At 27.6% G+C, this 13,877-nt stretch overlaps 1 protein-coding gene across 5 annotated transcripts in view; it reads right to left on the bottom strand.

Moving 5' to 3' along the window:
• Positions 1-2,169: 2,169 nt before the first annotated feature.
• LOC109603894 (protein apterous) overlaps positions 2,170-13,877 on the bottom strand; it is a 128,090-nt gene continuing 116,382 nt past the window's right edge. For all 5 annotated transcript variants that reach the window (XM_049963502.1, XM_049963503.1, XM_049963504.1 and 2 more), the window contains one exon: positions 2,170-3,643. In XM_049963502.1, the coding sequence (XP_049819459.1) occupies positions 3,434-3,643 (210 nt within the window). In that variant the 3' untranslated portion in view covers positions 2,170-3,433. The remainder of the gene's footprint in view (positions 3,644-13,877) is intronic.

Raw genomic sequence — 13,877 nt, 5'->3', positions numbered from 1 at the left:
TCTGAATTTCAGAAGCTTTTACTTATTCACTATGTTGTAATATTAGTTGATTTAGGAATTTGAATGGAAATTTCAGAAGCACGTTCTTTTCTAATTATTTTTGTTGCATTTCATTGAAAGTAAATCAATAATGTTACAAAGTTTTCTAATTAGTTGTCACAGAAGTCCTAATTTATAGACATTTAATTATCTAATTTATTAGGTATTAGTTTAGTTCATTTAAAATAATATTAAAAATATATTTGAAATAAAAATTCAATGATTATCTAGGCACTGTATCAAATCGTATTTATTGGATACCAGTAGTTCGACAAACGTATAAATTGACACGAAAACGAAAGGGATGTTAAAAAAGCACATTTAACACGGGCACAAAGGCAAATAATTAGACACTTGGCCCCCTAAAATGGCATATGTTAGCAAGGCGTAATGGAGGTTCCACAATACTCACGACCGCCAGATCGTTAGTGGTGTGGAGAATCGATATGACAAGAGGGTGCAAAGCAGATAACATCTCCATAACAGCCAAATTGATTCATTGAACGGGTTGATTAACGCAATTGACGACATTTTTTAGCCTTAAGTGCTAATAAATTTTCGGCAATGAAAGGATGTTCACGGTTTGTTGTGGAGGGTTACGGTTTAATTCTATAAATTAATTGTTTTCGTTACACCCGAATATGTGGCAGCTGCCGACTGAGCGCGATGAAATAATAGAAGAATGAAGATAGGCTTTGAGAAACCAATTTACTTCTTAATTATAAAGCATTGTTGTTCATTAATTTTTCCCGTAATAAATTAAGTCGTCTATGCTAATTTTACTGTTATAAATACTAAATTAATTCAAAACAGATTTAGATACGGAGAAAATAATCTATTTAAAATATCTAATTGTAAGACAAGTGTGAATATAATGACTTTAAGAGATAAGATTCGAAACGGATTTAAGGACATTTAGCACTGTCAGTTAAATGGGTACAGTACCACTATGTGAGTGTAAATTTTTTGTTCATAATTTAAAAGACATTTTACTGCATCCTTGTAATAATAAAGTGTGTCTTGAAGGTTATTTAGATTTCCAAGAAATAATAAACCACACTAAAATAAGGAAGGAATAAACTGTCTTCGTGATGTAGGTAAGTATTTTTAACACAAGTTGATTCGCGTTATCTCCGGATCTTATCTATCCTTAACATCTAGAATAAAACAAAGATGTCGAGTAAAAATAACACTGTCTAGACAAAACCATGTTTAAAGTGACTCTTGACACTTTTTGCAATATAACGTGATGAACAAGTTTTCAAGTGTTTTCGAAACTTTTCGTACTGGAAAGATTTTGGGTTTGATATTAGTGGTCCCACTGACGTTGACTCTACATTTATGAAGTATCAGTTTTAGGTATACATATTTGGATTTCTCAGGTTCAGTTTTCTATATATAATTTATTTTTGATTATTTTTTTTTTAATTAACATTAAATTAAGTTGTCGTAGAAGGATCTATTGTATTATTTAAATTATTATGAGTTTATTATTGAATTCAAAAACCACTTAAATTTATAGTAACTCGTCTAACTTTTATTGTGACAATTACGACATTTTGAAAAGACTTTAAAATCAGGATGTCACGGAACTTGTATTTTGCAAATTCCTCATTAAATTATGGTGTTGTTCTTTAGTATCATGGCCTCATCTAAAATAGAAATGTCACTGTCTAGACTAAGATCATGTAAAGTCTGATTTACCTGACACTTTTTATGGACTAGGTAGGTTTCATGGTTGATCTAGTTCTGTCTTTCGGTCCCCCGATGCGACACGGCACATTATTGACTCCTAACAGAAATCTAATGTTAAAATAATGTTCCCTAGATAAAAGGTTTAGGTACTTGCCTTTGATGTTTTAATATAGAAGTAAAATTTATGGGTATAAATAACACTGTTGACAAACAATGCCTGATTTTATTCGATAATTTGAGTGAAAACTTTATGAATTGTTAATTATCTCTGTCGTTTTTATTTAATAATATACTTAACAATTAATTTACTTACCTAAAAATCTTTAATTTATTCAACAAGTTAAGATTTAGTAATATTTTAACTACTTACCATTACTTGGAAAATAAATTTCAATTAATAAATAAAAATAAATAAAAAAATAATACACATTTATGAATTGATCAGTTATTTATTAATAGGAATATGCTACCACCTTTATTTACAATAAATTTTGAGGTAGCGCTAACATACACTATCATACATCAAAGCCATTTACACTAGACTTCCTTTCTTACACATTTGCAAAGAAATGAGTTTTTAATAATTTAAAAATTGTGTATTTCCTTGCAAATTTAAACACGAGGTGTTTATTAGAAAGTACAGAAGACATATTTACTCAATAGTGTTTATCCAATATGGAAAACTATAAATTACATTTGTGTATGAAAAAGTAAAAATGTCCTCCATTAAACAAATTTAAAATGAAATTGTTTGGCAAACAGGAGGAAGACTATGACTGAGATTCAGTGTAAAATTTTATAAAAATTTTATTTTCAAACGCTAGTGATTACTCTCTTTGTATTTTATACAGGAAGACTATTGAATAGAAAACGAAAGATTTATATAAATACTTTATATTATATACAGTGCTCTTATACTTATATTATTTGTAGGAACAATTTAATAAGTTAAAAATTATTAATCACTGTCACAGTCAGACGTCTGTTACAGAATTATTACTTTAATAAAGTGCTCATCATTTTTCACACTGGGACAATTATTAAGGTACTTGCTATTTTTGCACTATTTTATAGGAAATGTGTCCCACTTGGGCAACCTACACAACTTCGAGTATGTTATACAGAGAAATACATAAACATTCTATTGAAATTTTAATCTTCTGTAATTATATTAATTTAACCCAGAGACTAGAATTGAGTTCGTAATACAACAAAATTGTGTAGTATGTCCTCGACGAATTAAACATAATTATTCTATTCAATAAGTACAAACCACTTCCTAAATATACAAATTACAATAGTATCATTAAAGTAAAACATAACATTATGTAGCAAATCAATTTCATCACAATCGTAGTCACCAGAAATAAATACTTGTTTACTTCACGTGATTTTTAACGAATTTAATAATAAACTGAAATGTTGGCAGGAATTTATTAATGATTTTAAAAATAGATTAATTTTTAAAAAATAAATAATTTAAAATGTGACATTTTGAAATGCTATATATAATAATTTTTGTGCCGACTAATAATAATAAATAATTAAAAGTTAAATAAATGTTCCCTTAAACCTCAGTCTCAAAGATAATTTCCAGCAATTCCTGTTCCGAACATTTCAGTTTACATCTCTTTGATTTATTTCACGTACACAACCCAACGTCGTTTCGGTCACCAAATCCCAATGAAAGTTGATTTTTTCATGAACAGTCTAGCGACGACGGGCTGCCGGGATGCATGTTGAACGGACTGTGGGGCGCCATCGAGATGCTACTACCCATCGAACCCGGACCATGGGGGTACATGTCCATGTCGCTCATACTCTCCGAACCCGAACACTTGTCGCCCGATTTACCTTCCTGTTTCAGCATCATCCGTCGCCATTTCGCCCTGGCGTTTTGGAACCACACCTGAAACAAACGAGACAACCATTGGTACCAGTTATATATGTAAATATTTGGAGTAAATTAGAATTATCATAAAGTGCCTATTACTGGCGGCCGCCAAAGGAATCCCGAGCGAAGATTAAACGAAAGAGAGATCATTGAAATACAATAGCAAGTAATAGTTTGTAAGGAACGAATGGCAAATCAATTCGCATAGAGAAAACATCAAAGTGTGTGTCGAACAAGTGCACCGAAGGTAGAGGTATTACATTAAACGTCAGAAACGGCGCCCATAAAACAGAATTGTTAAATTTTATTATTCAGGGAATGGCAAAAGCAGCGGTTAATGCAAGTTACATGAGCACATCGTTTCTGACGGTACTAATCAGGTGACTAAAACGTCTATGAAAGCGGCTGTTTAACTCCTAATAAGGCCACTACTATTAATAACAATAAACTCAATGTGGCGATAATAGTATTACAAGAACCGGACCATCATCGGCGCGATGGTCGCTTACAACGTCGTGGAGGAATTCCAAACTACCCATTATCATTTGTTAACGCTAGCGCTTTCAGTATGGCCGACGAGCAAAAAACTCCACCGGCTACCGGCTTTATGCCGACCAACGCCGGTCGATCGTCGCTCCTTTGTCTTTTCTCTATGAATTTGCAAAATCTCTATCGTGGGACCCACCATTCCTTTTTTAGCTTCCACTGAATCACTGTAAATATTTTACTGCCATCCCAGGACCGGCCATTGTCTCGCATTGATATTGCTTTCATGCATATGTAGATATTATAAAAGAAAACCTGTTCCTTTTACTCCAAAGCAAAAAGGCTCCATACCTTTAACCCTCAATATGTACTGGAACCTCTTTTCATCTTAAAACATAACTTTTGTACAGCACATTGGATGGATAATAATTTTTGAGACCCCCATGAATAAAAATACTCACAACTAAAGCTTATCAGGCTTTCAATCGCCAAATTTATGTCAGTAGTAAACTTCGGCTTATGAAACGTAATTTTCATCAAATTACCTGTTTATTTCCTTAATGCAAAGAAATTGCTGTACAGAAGGCATTATTAAGCCGGTATTATCGCAGTGGATCTAGCAAGAAACCTATATTATAATTTTATTAAAAATTAATAACCATTGTTACCATGAAACAGCATTCCTTAGGTAACTGTAAGTATAATTAGAGATCCTGAAAACTTCGATTCACGTAATTTAATGAATAAACCCGTTCCAAAGCCCTGCGACTCGAGATAAAAATGGTTTTAACAAAAATTAAAATGATATAGTAACTACACGTAACGTTTGTTGCCGCCTTGATGAAATATTCGGATTAGTAAAAGGACAAAATTCTACTTTCACAACTACTACTTCTTTGTGAATTTTACTTTTTACACGAAGAACCATTGAAAATATAGTGGTACTAAACATGAATACACGTTTTGGACATAAAGAACAAGGTAGGAAATTTCGTCAAATGAAAATATTTGCTCAAGACCAAATTATGTTTTGTATAAACCAGCCGAAAAACTTCCTCGGAAATCGCGGGTAATTCGATAAAAGGAATGTTTTTGTTGAGAACATCGCCAGCAGTAAGCATCGTGGCGTTTTTATCTGACGAGCATACAAAGAAAATGGCGTCGAGTGAAAAGGGGGTTCCGTGGCGTTCAATAGCGGCGGCAGTAGCGGCAGGAACGAAAGGCAATATGCCCGAAAACCCCTTGGGAACTTTGAGGGTAGAAAATTTAAAGACGACTCCCGGAGTAATTGGAGCCGTCGCATCTCTCTGACAAGGGGGAACTGTGGCAGGGGCGCCACGTTTCAGTCATGCTGATTTATTTTATTTTCGGTCGTGGGTGGCTGGCTGGGTTTAAAAAGGCGTGTGCTGTGCGAAAATGTTTTTCGGGTGTATTGATTTGGATACGAATACGTTTCCTGCTTTCCTGGCTCGGAACACATTATCGGTTGGAAGTACCATCTTGTAAGGGAAAACCATTTTTTCTACTTAATACCGATTAATTAAAATTAAATAGAACTATTTATATGTTTATATCAGATAACACAGTTAAAAATTGATATATTAGTGAGTAATCATTATAATTTCAATTTATATATGCTTTTTTTACAGAACACGAATAAACATCATATTAAATAAATATTTTTACCTAATATTTCTAGATCTTTTTGAGTTTTAATATTTTTTTTTAAACTTTTAATTTTTAAATAGATTGTTTTTTGAACTTTTTCGCTTTATGGGTGATACCTTTTAGAAATTGATTGATTAATAATTATAATTAAATATCAGTGAATATAAACATACCTTGAAATGAATGAGTTTTATTTATAATTTTCTTATAGAATGTATAGAAAGTAACTACATAAAATTTCTGGGATTTAATAAATATTTATATATGGATTCCTCATATTTGTAGTAAATAAATAACAATAGAATTAATTTTTAGAAGCCACTACAACTATTTATAATTTGAAAATTGAATTGTTATATTACTAGCTTATATTCTTTATATGAGGATATTTGGTAATTATAAGTAGACTTTAAGGTATACAATAATACATTTACATATTGATGTATTGATTAAAATTATAAATTCTACTGTAATAATTATAATTTCATATCAGTGCATATTTTTATATGCTTTTATATCTTTGAAAATTGTGTGTTATGAACTTATGAAACTACTAATGCTAATATGTAATGTGTAAAACTCTTTCACATCTAACTATAGGGATTAAGCAAGTGTTTGAGACTAAAAATCATTGTTTAATTGTGTCTAAAATTGTTTTAACTTTGTCCATGAGAATTAAACTAGTATTGAAATTAATAATTATTGTATAAATGTGATAAAAATTATCTCCTCTTTGACTCCTGATGTTTATACTAGTGCTTAGAATTATTAATAAATATTTAAACTGTCACATTTAACTGCAAGTTTTTAAAAATGATGTTGAAACTTGGGCATATATGTGTTATGAACTTATGAAACTACTAATGTTAATATGTAATGTCTAAAACTCTTCTATCTAACTATCTAACTATTAGAATTAAATAAGTATTTGAGACTAAAAATTATTGTTTAATAATGACTAGAATTATTTTAACTTTGTCTATAAGAATTAAACTAGTGTTGAAATTAATAATTATTGTATAAATGTGTTAAAAATTATCTCCTCTTTGACTCCTAATGTTTAAACTAGTGCTTAAAATTATTAATAAATATTTGAACTGCCCACTTTTGACTACAAGTTTTTTAAAAAGGATGTGGAAAGTTGTGCATGTGTGTGTTATGAACTTATGAAACTACTAATACTAGTATGTAATTTCTAAAACTCGTTCCCATATAACTATAGGGATTAAGCAAGTGTTTGAGACTAAAAATCATTGTTTAATTGTGACTAAAATTGATTTAACTTTGTCTATAAGAATTAAACTAGTGTTGAAATTAATAATTATTGTATAAATGTGTTAAAAAATATCTCCTCTTTGACTCCTAATGTTTAAATCAGTAATTAAAATTATTAATAAATATTTGAACTGCCCACAAGTGTGACTATAAGTTTTTAAAAAGGATGAAACTTGTGTATGTATGTGCTGTAAATTTCATATCAGTGCATATTTTTATATGATTTTATATCTTCGAAAATTCATAGATTTCGACATATGTAAAGTTTATAGGCTAAACTATAATATAAAATACCTTGAAATCAATTAGTTTTATTTATAATTTTCTTATGGAATATAGTACTACATAAAATATCTGGGATTTAATAAATACATATATGGATTCTTGAAATTTGTAGTAAATAAATAATATTGATTAAAATTACACATTACAATTTGAAAATTGAAATATTAGTAATTTATATTCTTTATATGGGATTATTTAGTAATTATTTTTTTAAATAGACTCTAAGGTTTAGAATAATACATTTACATATTGATATGTTGATTAAAATTATACGTTCTACTATACTAATTATAATTTCATATCAATGCCTACTTTTATATGATTTTATATGTTTGGGAATTCATAGATTTCCACAAATGTAAAGTTTAAAAGCTAAACTATAATATAACATACATATCTTGAACTGAAGAGTTTTATTTATAATTTTCTTATAGAATATATGGACTCCTGTAATAAGTAAATAATAAATTAAATTTTTAGAAGCTACTATAACTATTTATAATTTGAAAATTGATTTGTTATTTATATAATATTAAAATATTAATAACTTAACATATGTATTTTATATGAGTTTATTAAGGTAATTATTTTTTTAAATAGACTCTAAGGTTTAGAATAACACACTTACATATTGATATATTGATTATATATATACATTCTACTATAATAATTGTATTTTCATATCAATGAATACTTTTAAATAATAGATTTTGACGTATGTAAAGTTTAAAAGCAAAACTATAATATACATTTCTTGAAATGAAAGAGTTTTATTTATAATTGTCTTATAGAATCTAAGTACTACATCAAATATGTGGTACTTAATAAATACATATATGGATTCCCAAAATTTTCAGTAAATAAATATAATATAAAAATATTACTAATTTAAATTCTTTATATGGGGTTATTGATGTAATTATTAATTTTTAAATAGATTCTAAGGTTTAGAATAAAACTTTGACATATTGATATGTTGATTAAAATTATATATTCCACCATAATATATGACAAATTTTGAAATGAAAAAGTTTTATTTATAATATTCTTATAAATTCTAGGTACTACTTGAAAAATCTGGATTTTAATAAATAAATATACGGATTCCTTATATTTTTTGAGTTTCTATTACTAATTCTAATTTGAATACTCAATAAATTTTTATAAATTACTATCTTATTTATAATTCTTACACAGTGTTGTCAGTTATCAATTGGAATGTTGGCGCCACCCGACGTATGTAATAAACGAGTGTTTGTGTGTTAAATCATGTTTGTTTAGAATTTAAACTTATCCATTTTAAGCACACTCGACTTGCATCTACTGCTCTCCAAATTAATCAACTATGTGAGGCAAAGAGCGCAGATTAGCGCTCTAGAAATAAACCTCACTTGATAAATGCCGCGTTTGTCTAAATAAATGTACCGTTTGGCCGCATCGCGCTTGATATATTATTTCCGAGAGGGGTGCTCTTTTTTTAATAATCAATCTCGGCTGCATGTTTTAGTAATAAACATATATTTAATACAAACACGTGGGCCGACTTCCACGTTATGACTGATTGACGCTTGGAAATTGGCTGCTAATTTTGACCCATGCTGTAATTGTTGGTATATGGCTTCTTTGACTAATTTGTTAAATAGAAACGCCTCCACGTCTAAGAAATAAAAGTGATTTATTGTTTGAAGAAGCAAAATTGCAGTTTTGTATATGACATGAATACTTTGCTAGATATGTATATAAACCAAAAATTCTTGAAGAAGAAGATGGTGGTATTGACACAGTATGAAGAAAATATTAACGAGACACGAAGCCAATCTATTAAAAGTTCAATTGACCTTTGCAAGCTTTTTATCGTCATAAATATTAAAATTTATGTTAGACTCAAGCCATAATCGATCAAAATTCCTTGAGATTTCTTTCCGATAAATAATTTATAAACGCTATACAAACACGGCCATCTTGTCCTTTATATGGATCGATAGAGTGAGCAGGAGAACAAGCAAGATCAAGTGAGCGGTGGTGGCGGTCTCCATGGCAATCAGTCAGCCGACAGTCATTTCTCATCGCAAACATTCCGACACAGCCGCCTTCAGCAATTAGCAGAAATAGAAATAGTCGCTAGACTCAAACGTTCTTTATAGTACAGCGGGCCAACCGAATATTAACTGCTTTATGGGCACACGTTCCAATAATTTGTGGAGATACTCACAAAGAGTCTTCGTCTATTATTTAGACTTTCATGTAAGTTCAGCAACGGCTATGAAAGAGACGACAAAAGAGTACAAATAATAATTTTATAATAAATTAATAATAATAAATAAATTGATGACTCAATTATTTTTCAAAAATCGGACTCCAAATCAACCAATTAATGTTTCGCAATACATTGAGTGTAATTGATGACAATATCGTCGTATAAATCACAACAATTATTCAATTTAAATTTGTCGCCAGGAAAATATATTTTTTAAAATGATGTTTACAAATTGTACGGTGTATACGTTAACTCCGCCCGTGCAATTAGTATATTTAGACGACGTTTAATGTGGGCGACTATACGAAGGATTCAGTCGAGTGATAGATTCGCGGGCCGGCAACTTCAACCCAGCCTAATGCATCATGCGGCTTGTTTGAACTCTTTTCAAGTTTCATAGACCAGCACAAGCTGCAGTTTCTTAATTACGCTAAACGACTGGTCACAGTTGTACATATCCAAAATAAAAATAATAAAAAGCTCGACGCACACACAGGACACGCTTTATGTTATACCTAACTGATTTATTCGGTGGAGTTGGGGGGAGATGCATGCATCTGTTAAATAAAAGTGTCCCCAATTTAAATGATTCGTTTCCAGGAATTTATTATTTTTATATCCATGAGTTGGACTACTATTAATATAATTTATATTTTATGTTATTTGTAACAATAACTTTGGTATTAAATCCAATTATGTACCAGTAAGTCAAATATGAAGTTTATCCTGTTTATTAAATTAAATAATTAAATAATTTGTGAAAAATTTGTCAAAAAATGTTTTACTAATGGTATTTTTGGTCAAAATCAAAATCTGTCAGTTGTTAAAAAATAAAATATATGAAATATAAAAATAGACGAAGATAAAGAAATAATAATCCTGATTTTGTACCCTGATAATTATATAATATAATTAATAATTTGTACTTTACACTGATAAAAATTTCCAAAATTAAATAAACTAAAGAAATATAATAATTTGTGATATTAACTATATATTAAATTCTAGTCTATCCTTCATTTTATCATTGATTTTGTTAAATATCCTGATATTTATACTCTAATAATTATCAAATGATAATTATATCAATATGAATTAATAATTTCTATTTTTCACCAAAAAATTTATCTAGTAAGATTTCCAATAAGTCAAATAAAACTCTTATAATAATTTTATCAAATTATATGTAGAAAAATACAAAAAAATATCCTTATATATTATTATACATTACATTATTACATATTTTCAAAATTAAATCAAGTAAAAAAATTAATAATTTGAAATATTAATTAAATATTACTTAATCAATTACGGACTCTGTTTAATATGGAGTTAATTAAAACTAGAAACTTTTTCCTCTCCTGTAATACTTATCATTGATTTTGATATATATATTCTAATATTTATACTCTAATAATTATAAAATTATAATTACATTAAGATGAATTAATAATTTGTGCATTTCTCCAAAAAATTCATGTAATAAGATTTTTCAATAATGGCATTTTGTTAGAGAAAATCTAAATCAAATAAAACTCGTATGTTATAATCATTTTATCAAATTATATACAGAAAAATACATTCAGAATATCCTTATATCCTTAATTAGATTATTACATATTTTCAAAATTAAATGAAGTAAAGAAATTTAAAAATTTGAAATATTAATTAAATGTTAAATCCAATTACGGAATCTGTTTAATTAGTTTGGAGCTTATTAAAACTTGAAACTTTTTATTCCTATTATGTAATAATTATCATTGATTTTGATATATACTCTGATATTTATACTCTAATAATTATCAAATTATAATTATATTAAGATGAATTAATAATTTGTGTACTTCTCTAAATATTCATCTAATAAGATTTCCAATAATAGCTTTTTGTTACAAAATCTAAATCAAATAAAACTCGTTTGTAATAACAATTTTATCCAATAATAGTAGGAAAACATTTTTCGAATATCTTTACATGCTTAATTACACTATTACATATTTTCAAAATTAAATGAAATAAAGAAATTTAAAAATTTGAAATATTAATTAAATGTTAAATCCAATTACGGAATCTGTTTAATTAGTTTGGAGCTTATTAAAACTTGAAACTTTTTATTCCTATCATGTAATAATTATCATTGATTTTGATATATACTCTGATATTTATACTCTAATAATTATCAAATTATAATTATATTAAGATGAATTAATAATTTGTATACTTCTCTAAATATTCATCTAATAAGATTTCCAATAATAGCATTTTGTTAAAAAAACCTAAATCAAATAAAACTTGTTTGTAATAATAATTTTATCCAATAATATGTAGAAAAACACTTTTGGAATATCCTTACATGCTTAATTATACTATTACATATTTTCAAAATTAAATGAAGCAAAGAAATTTAAAAATTTGAAATACTAATTAAATATTTAATCCAATTACGGAATATGTTTAATTAGTATGGAGTTTATTAAAACTTGAAACTTTTTATTCCTATCATGTGATACTTATCATTGATTTTGATGTATATTCCGATATTTATACTCTAATAATTATCAAATTATAATTATATTAAGATGAATTAATAATTTGTGTACTTCTCCAAAAAATTCACTTAATAAGATGTCCAATAATGACATTTTGTTAGAAAAAAACTAAATAAAATAAAACTCGTTTGTTATAATAATTTTATCAAATTATATGTAGAAAAAAACTTTTAGAATAACCTTAATTACTCTGTTACATATTTTCAAAATTTAATGAAATAAAAAAATTTAAAAATTTGAAATATTAATTAATTGTTAAATCCAATTATTGACTCAGTTTAATATAGAGTTTATTAAAACTTGAAACTTTTTATTCCTATCATATAATACTCATTAATTCTGATATATATTCTGATATTTATACTCTAATAATTATCAAATGATAATTATATTAAGATGAATTGATAATTTGAGTACTTCTCCAAAAAATTCATCCCATAATATTTTCCATAATTGAGTTTATCAAAATACTTATATATTATTATACATTACATTATTACATATTTTCAAAATTAAATCAAGTAAAAAAATTAAAAATTTGAAATATTAATTAAATATTACTTAATCAATTACGGACTCTGTTTAATATGGAGAAAACTTGAAACTTTTTCCTATCCTGTAATACTTATCATTGATTTTGATAAATATTCAGAAATTTAAGCTTTAATAATTATTAAATAATAATTATATTAAGATTAATCAATGATTTGTGGACCAAAATATTCGTTCAATAAAATGTTCAATAATATTTTGTTAAAAAAGACCTAAACTAAATAAAACTCGTTTGTTATTAAAAAGTACATAAAAAGAAATATAAGAATAAAAGATTATACATAAAAGGTCAAATACAATATATTCGTTAAAATTTTGTATCAAATTATATAAAGAAAATTCTTTTAGAACATCTTTATATACATAATTGTACTGATGCATGTTTTTAAAATTAAATAAAGTAAGGAAATCTAACAATTTACAGTATGAATTAAATATTAAATCCAATTAGGGTTTCTAAACTTATTGAAAAAGGACGATGATAATAATACTAATATATAATATTTTACTAAAGGAAAAAAATATATTTTTATTTCAATTACTTTTTTGTTCACGTTTTAATCCGACAGAATTATCTTCTTAAAATAAGCATAATAATAATTTTGATAATTACACGCCCTGTTTAAAATGTAATTTGTTTTAAAATGGTTTTTGTGTTGTTTTCACAGAACCTACGAAGGTATTTTTATTAATATATAATCAAATAAAGACAATAATTTTGTTTAATTATATGTAGAATAGTAAGAAAATTAGTTATTGCGTGGTAAACAGTATCTAGTGGCATGTGACTATTAAACTCCTACTTTTTATCATGTATCCGTCCGAACGCAGACCAATAATTCTTAACCGCTAACAGTTTTATCAATGACTGCTGTCGAAATGAAACTTTGGGCGGAATTAATGTGTGGCCAAAAGGTAATTCAATCTTCTTTGTCATTAGTATTATTTATAAGGAGTTTATGTGCTGCTACAAATCACCGAGCGCTCGTCTCGCTGAAATATCGAAGCCTTAGGGCCTGCAACCTTAACGAGAGCTTAAGACAAACAACCTCAGCCGAGTGAAAGATTTTAATAGGCCCAGTTTTTAGAGCTGGCGGCCTTACGCTCCGATGGATTGATTGTTTATCAATGGAATAATGGAAAAGAGCTGAATTTGCACTCCTCCGTTCCGTCCGTT

Source organism: Aethina tumida, chromosome 2 (assembly GCF_024364675.1).
Source record: "Aethina tumida isolate Nest 87 chromosome 2, icAetTumi1.1, whole genome shotgun sequence".
Taxonomy (NCBI): domain Eukaryota; kingdom Metazoa; phylum Arthropoda; class Insecta; order Coleoptera; family Nitidulidae; genus Aethina; species Aethina tumida.
Note: the sequence above shows the minus strand (reverse complement) of the source record. Positions and strands in the feature narration are given on the sequence as shown.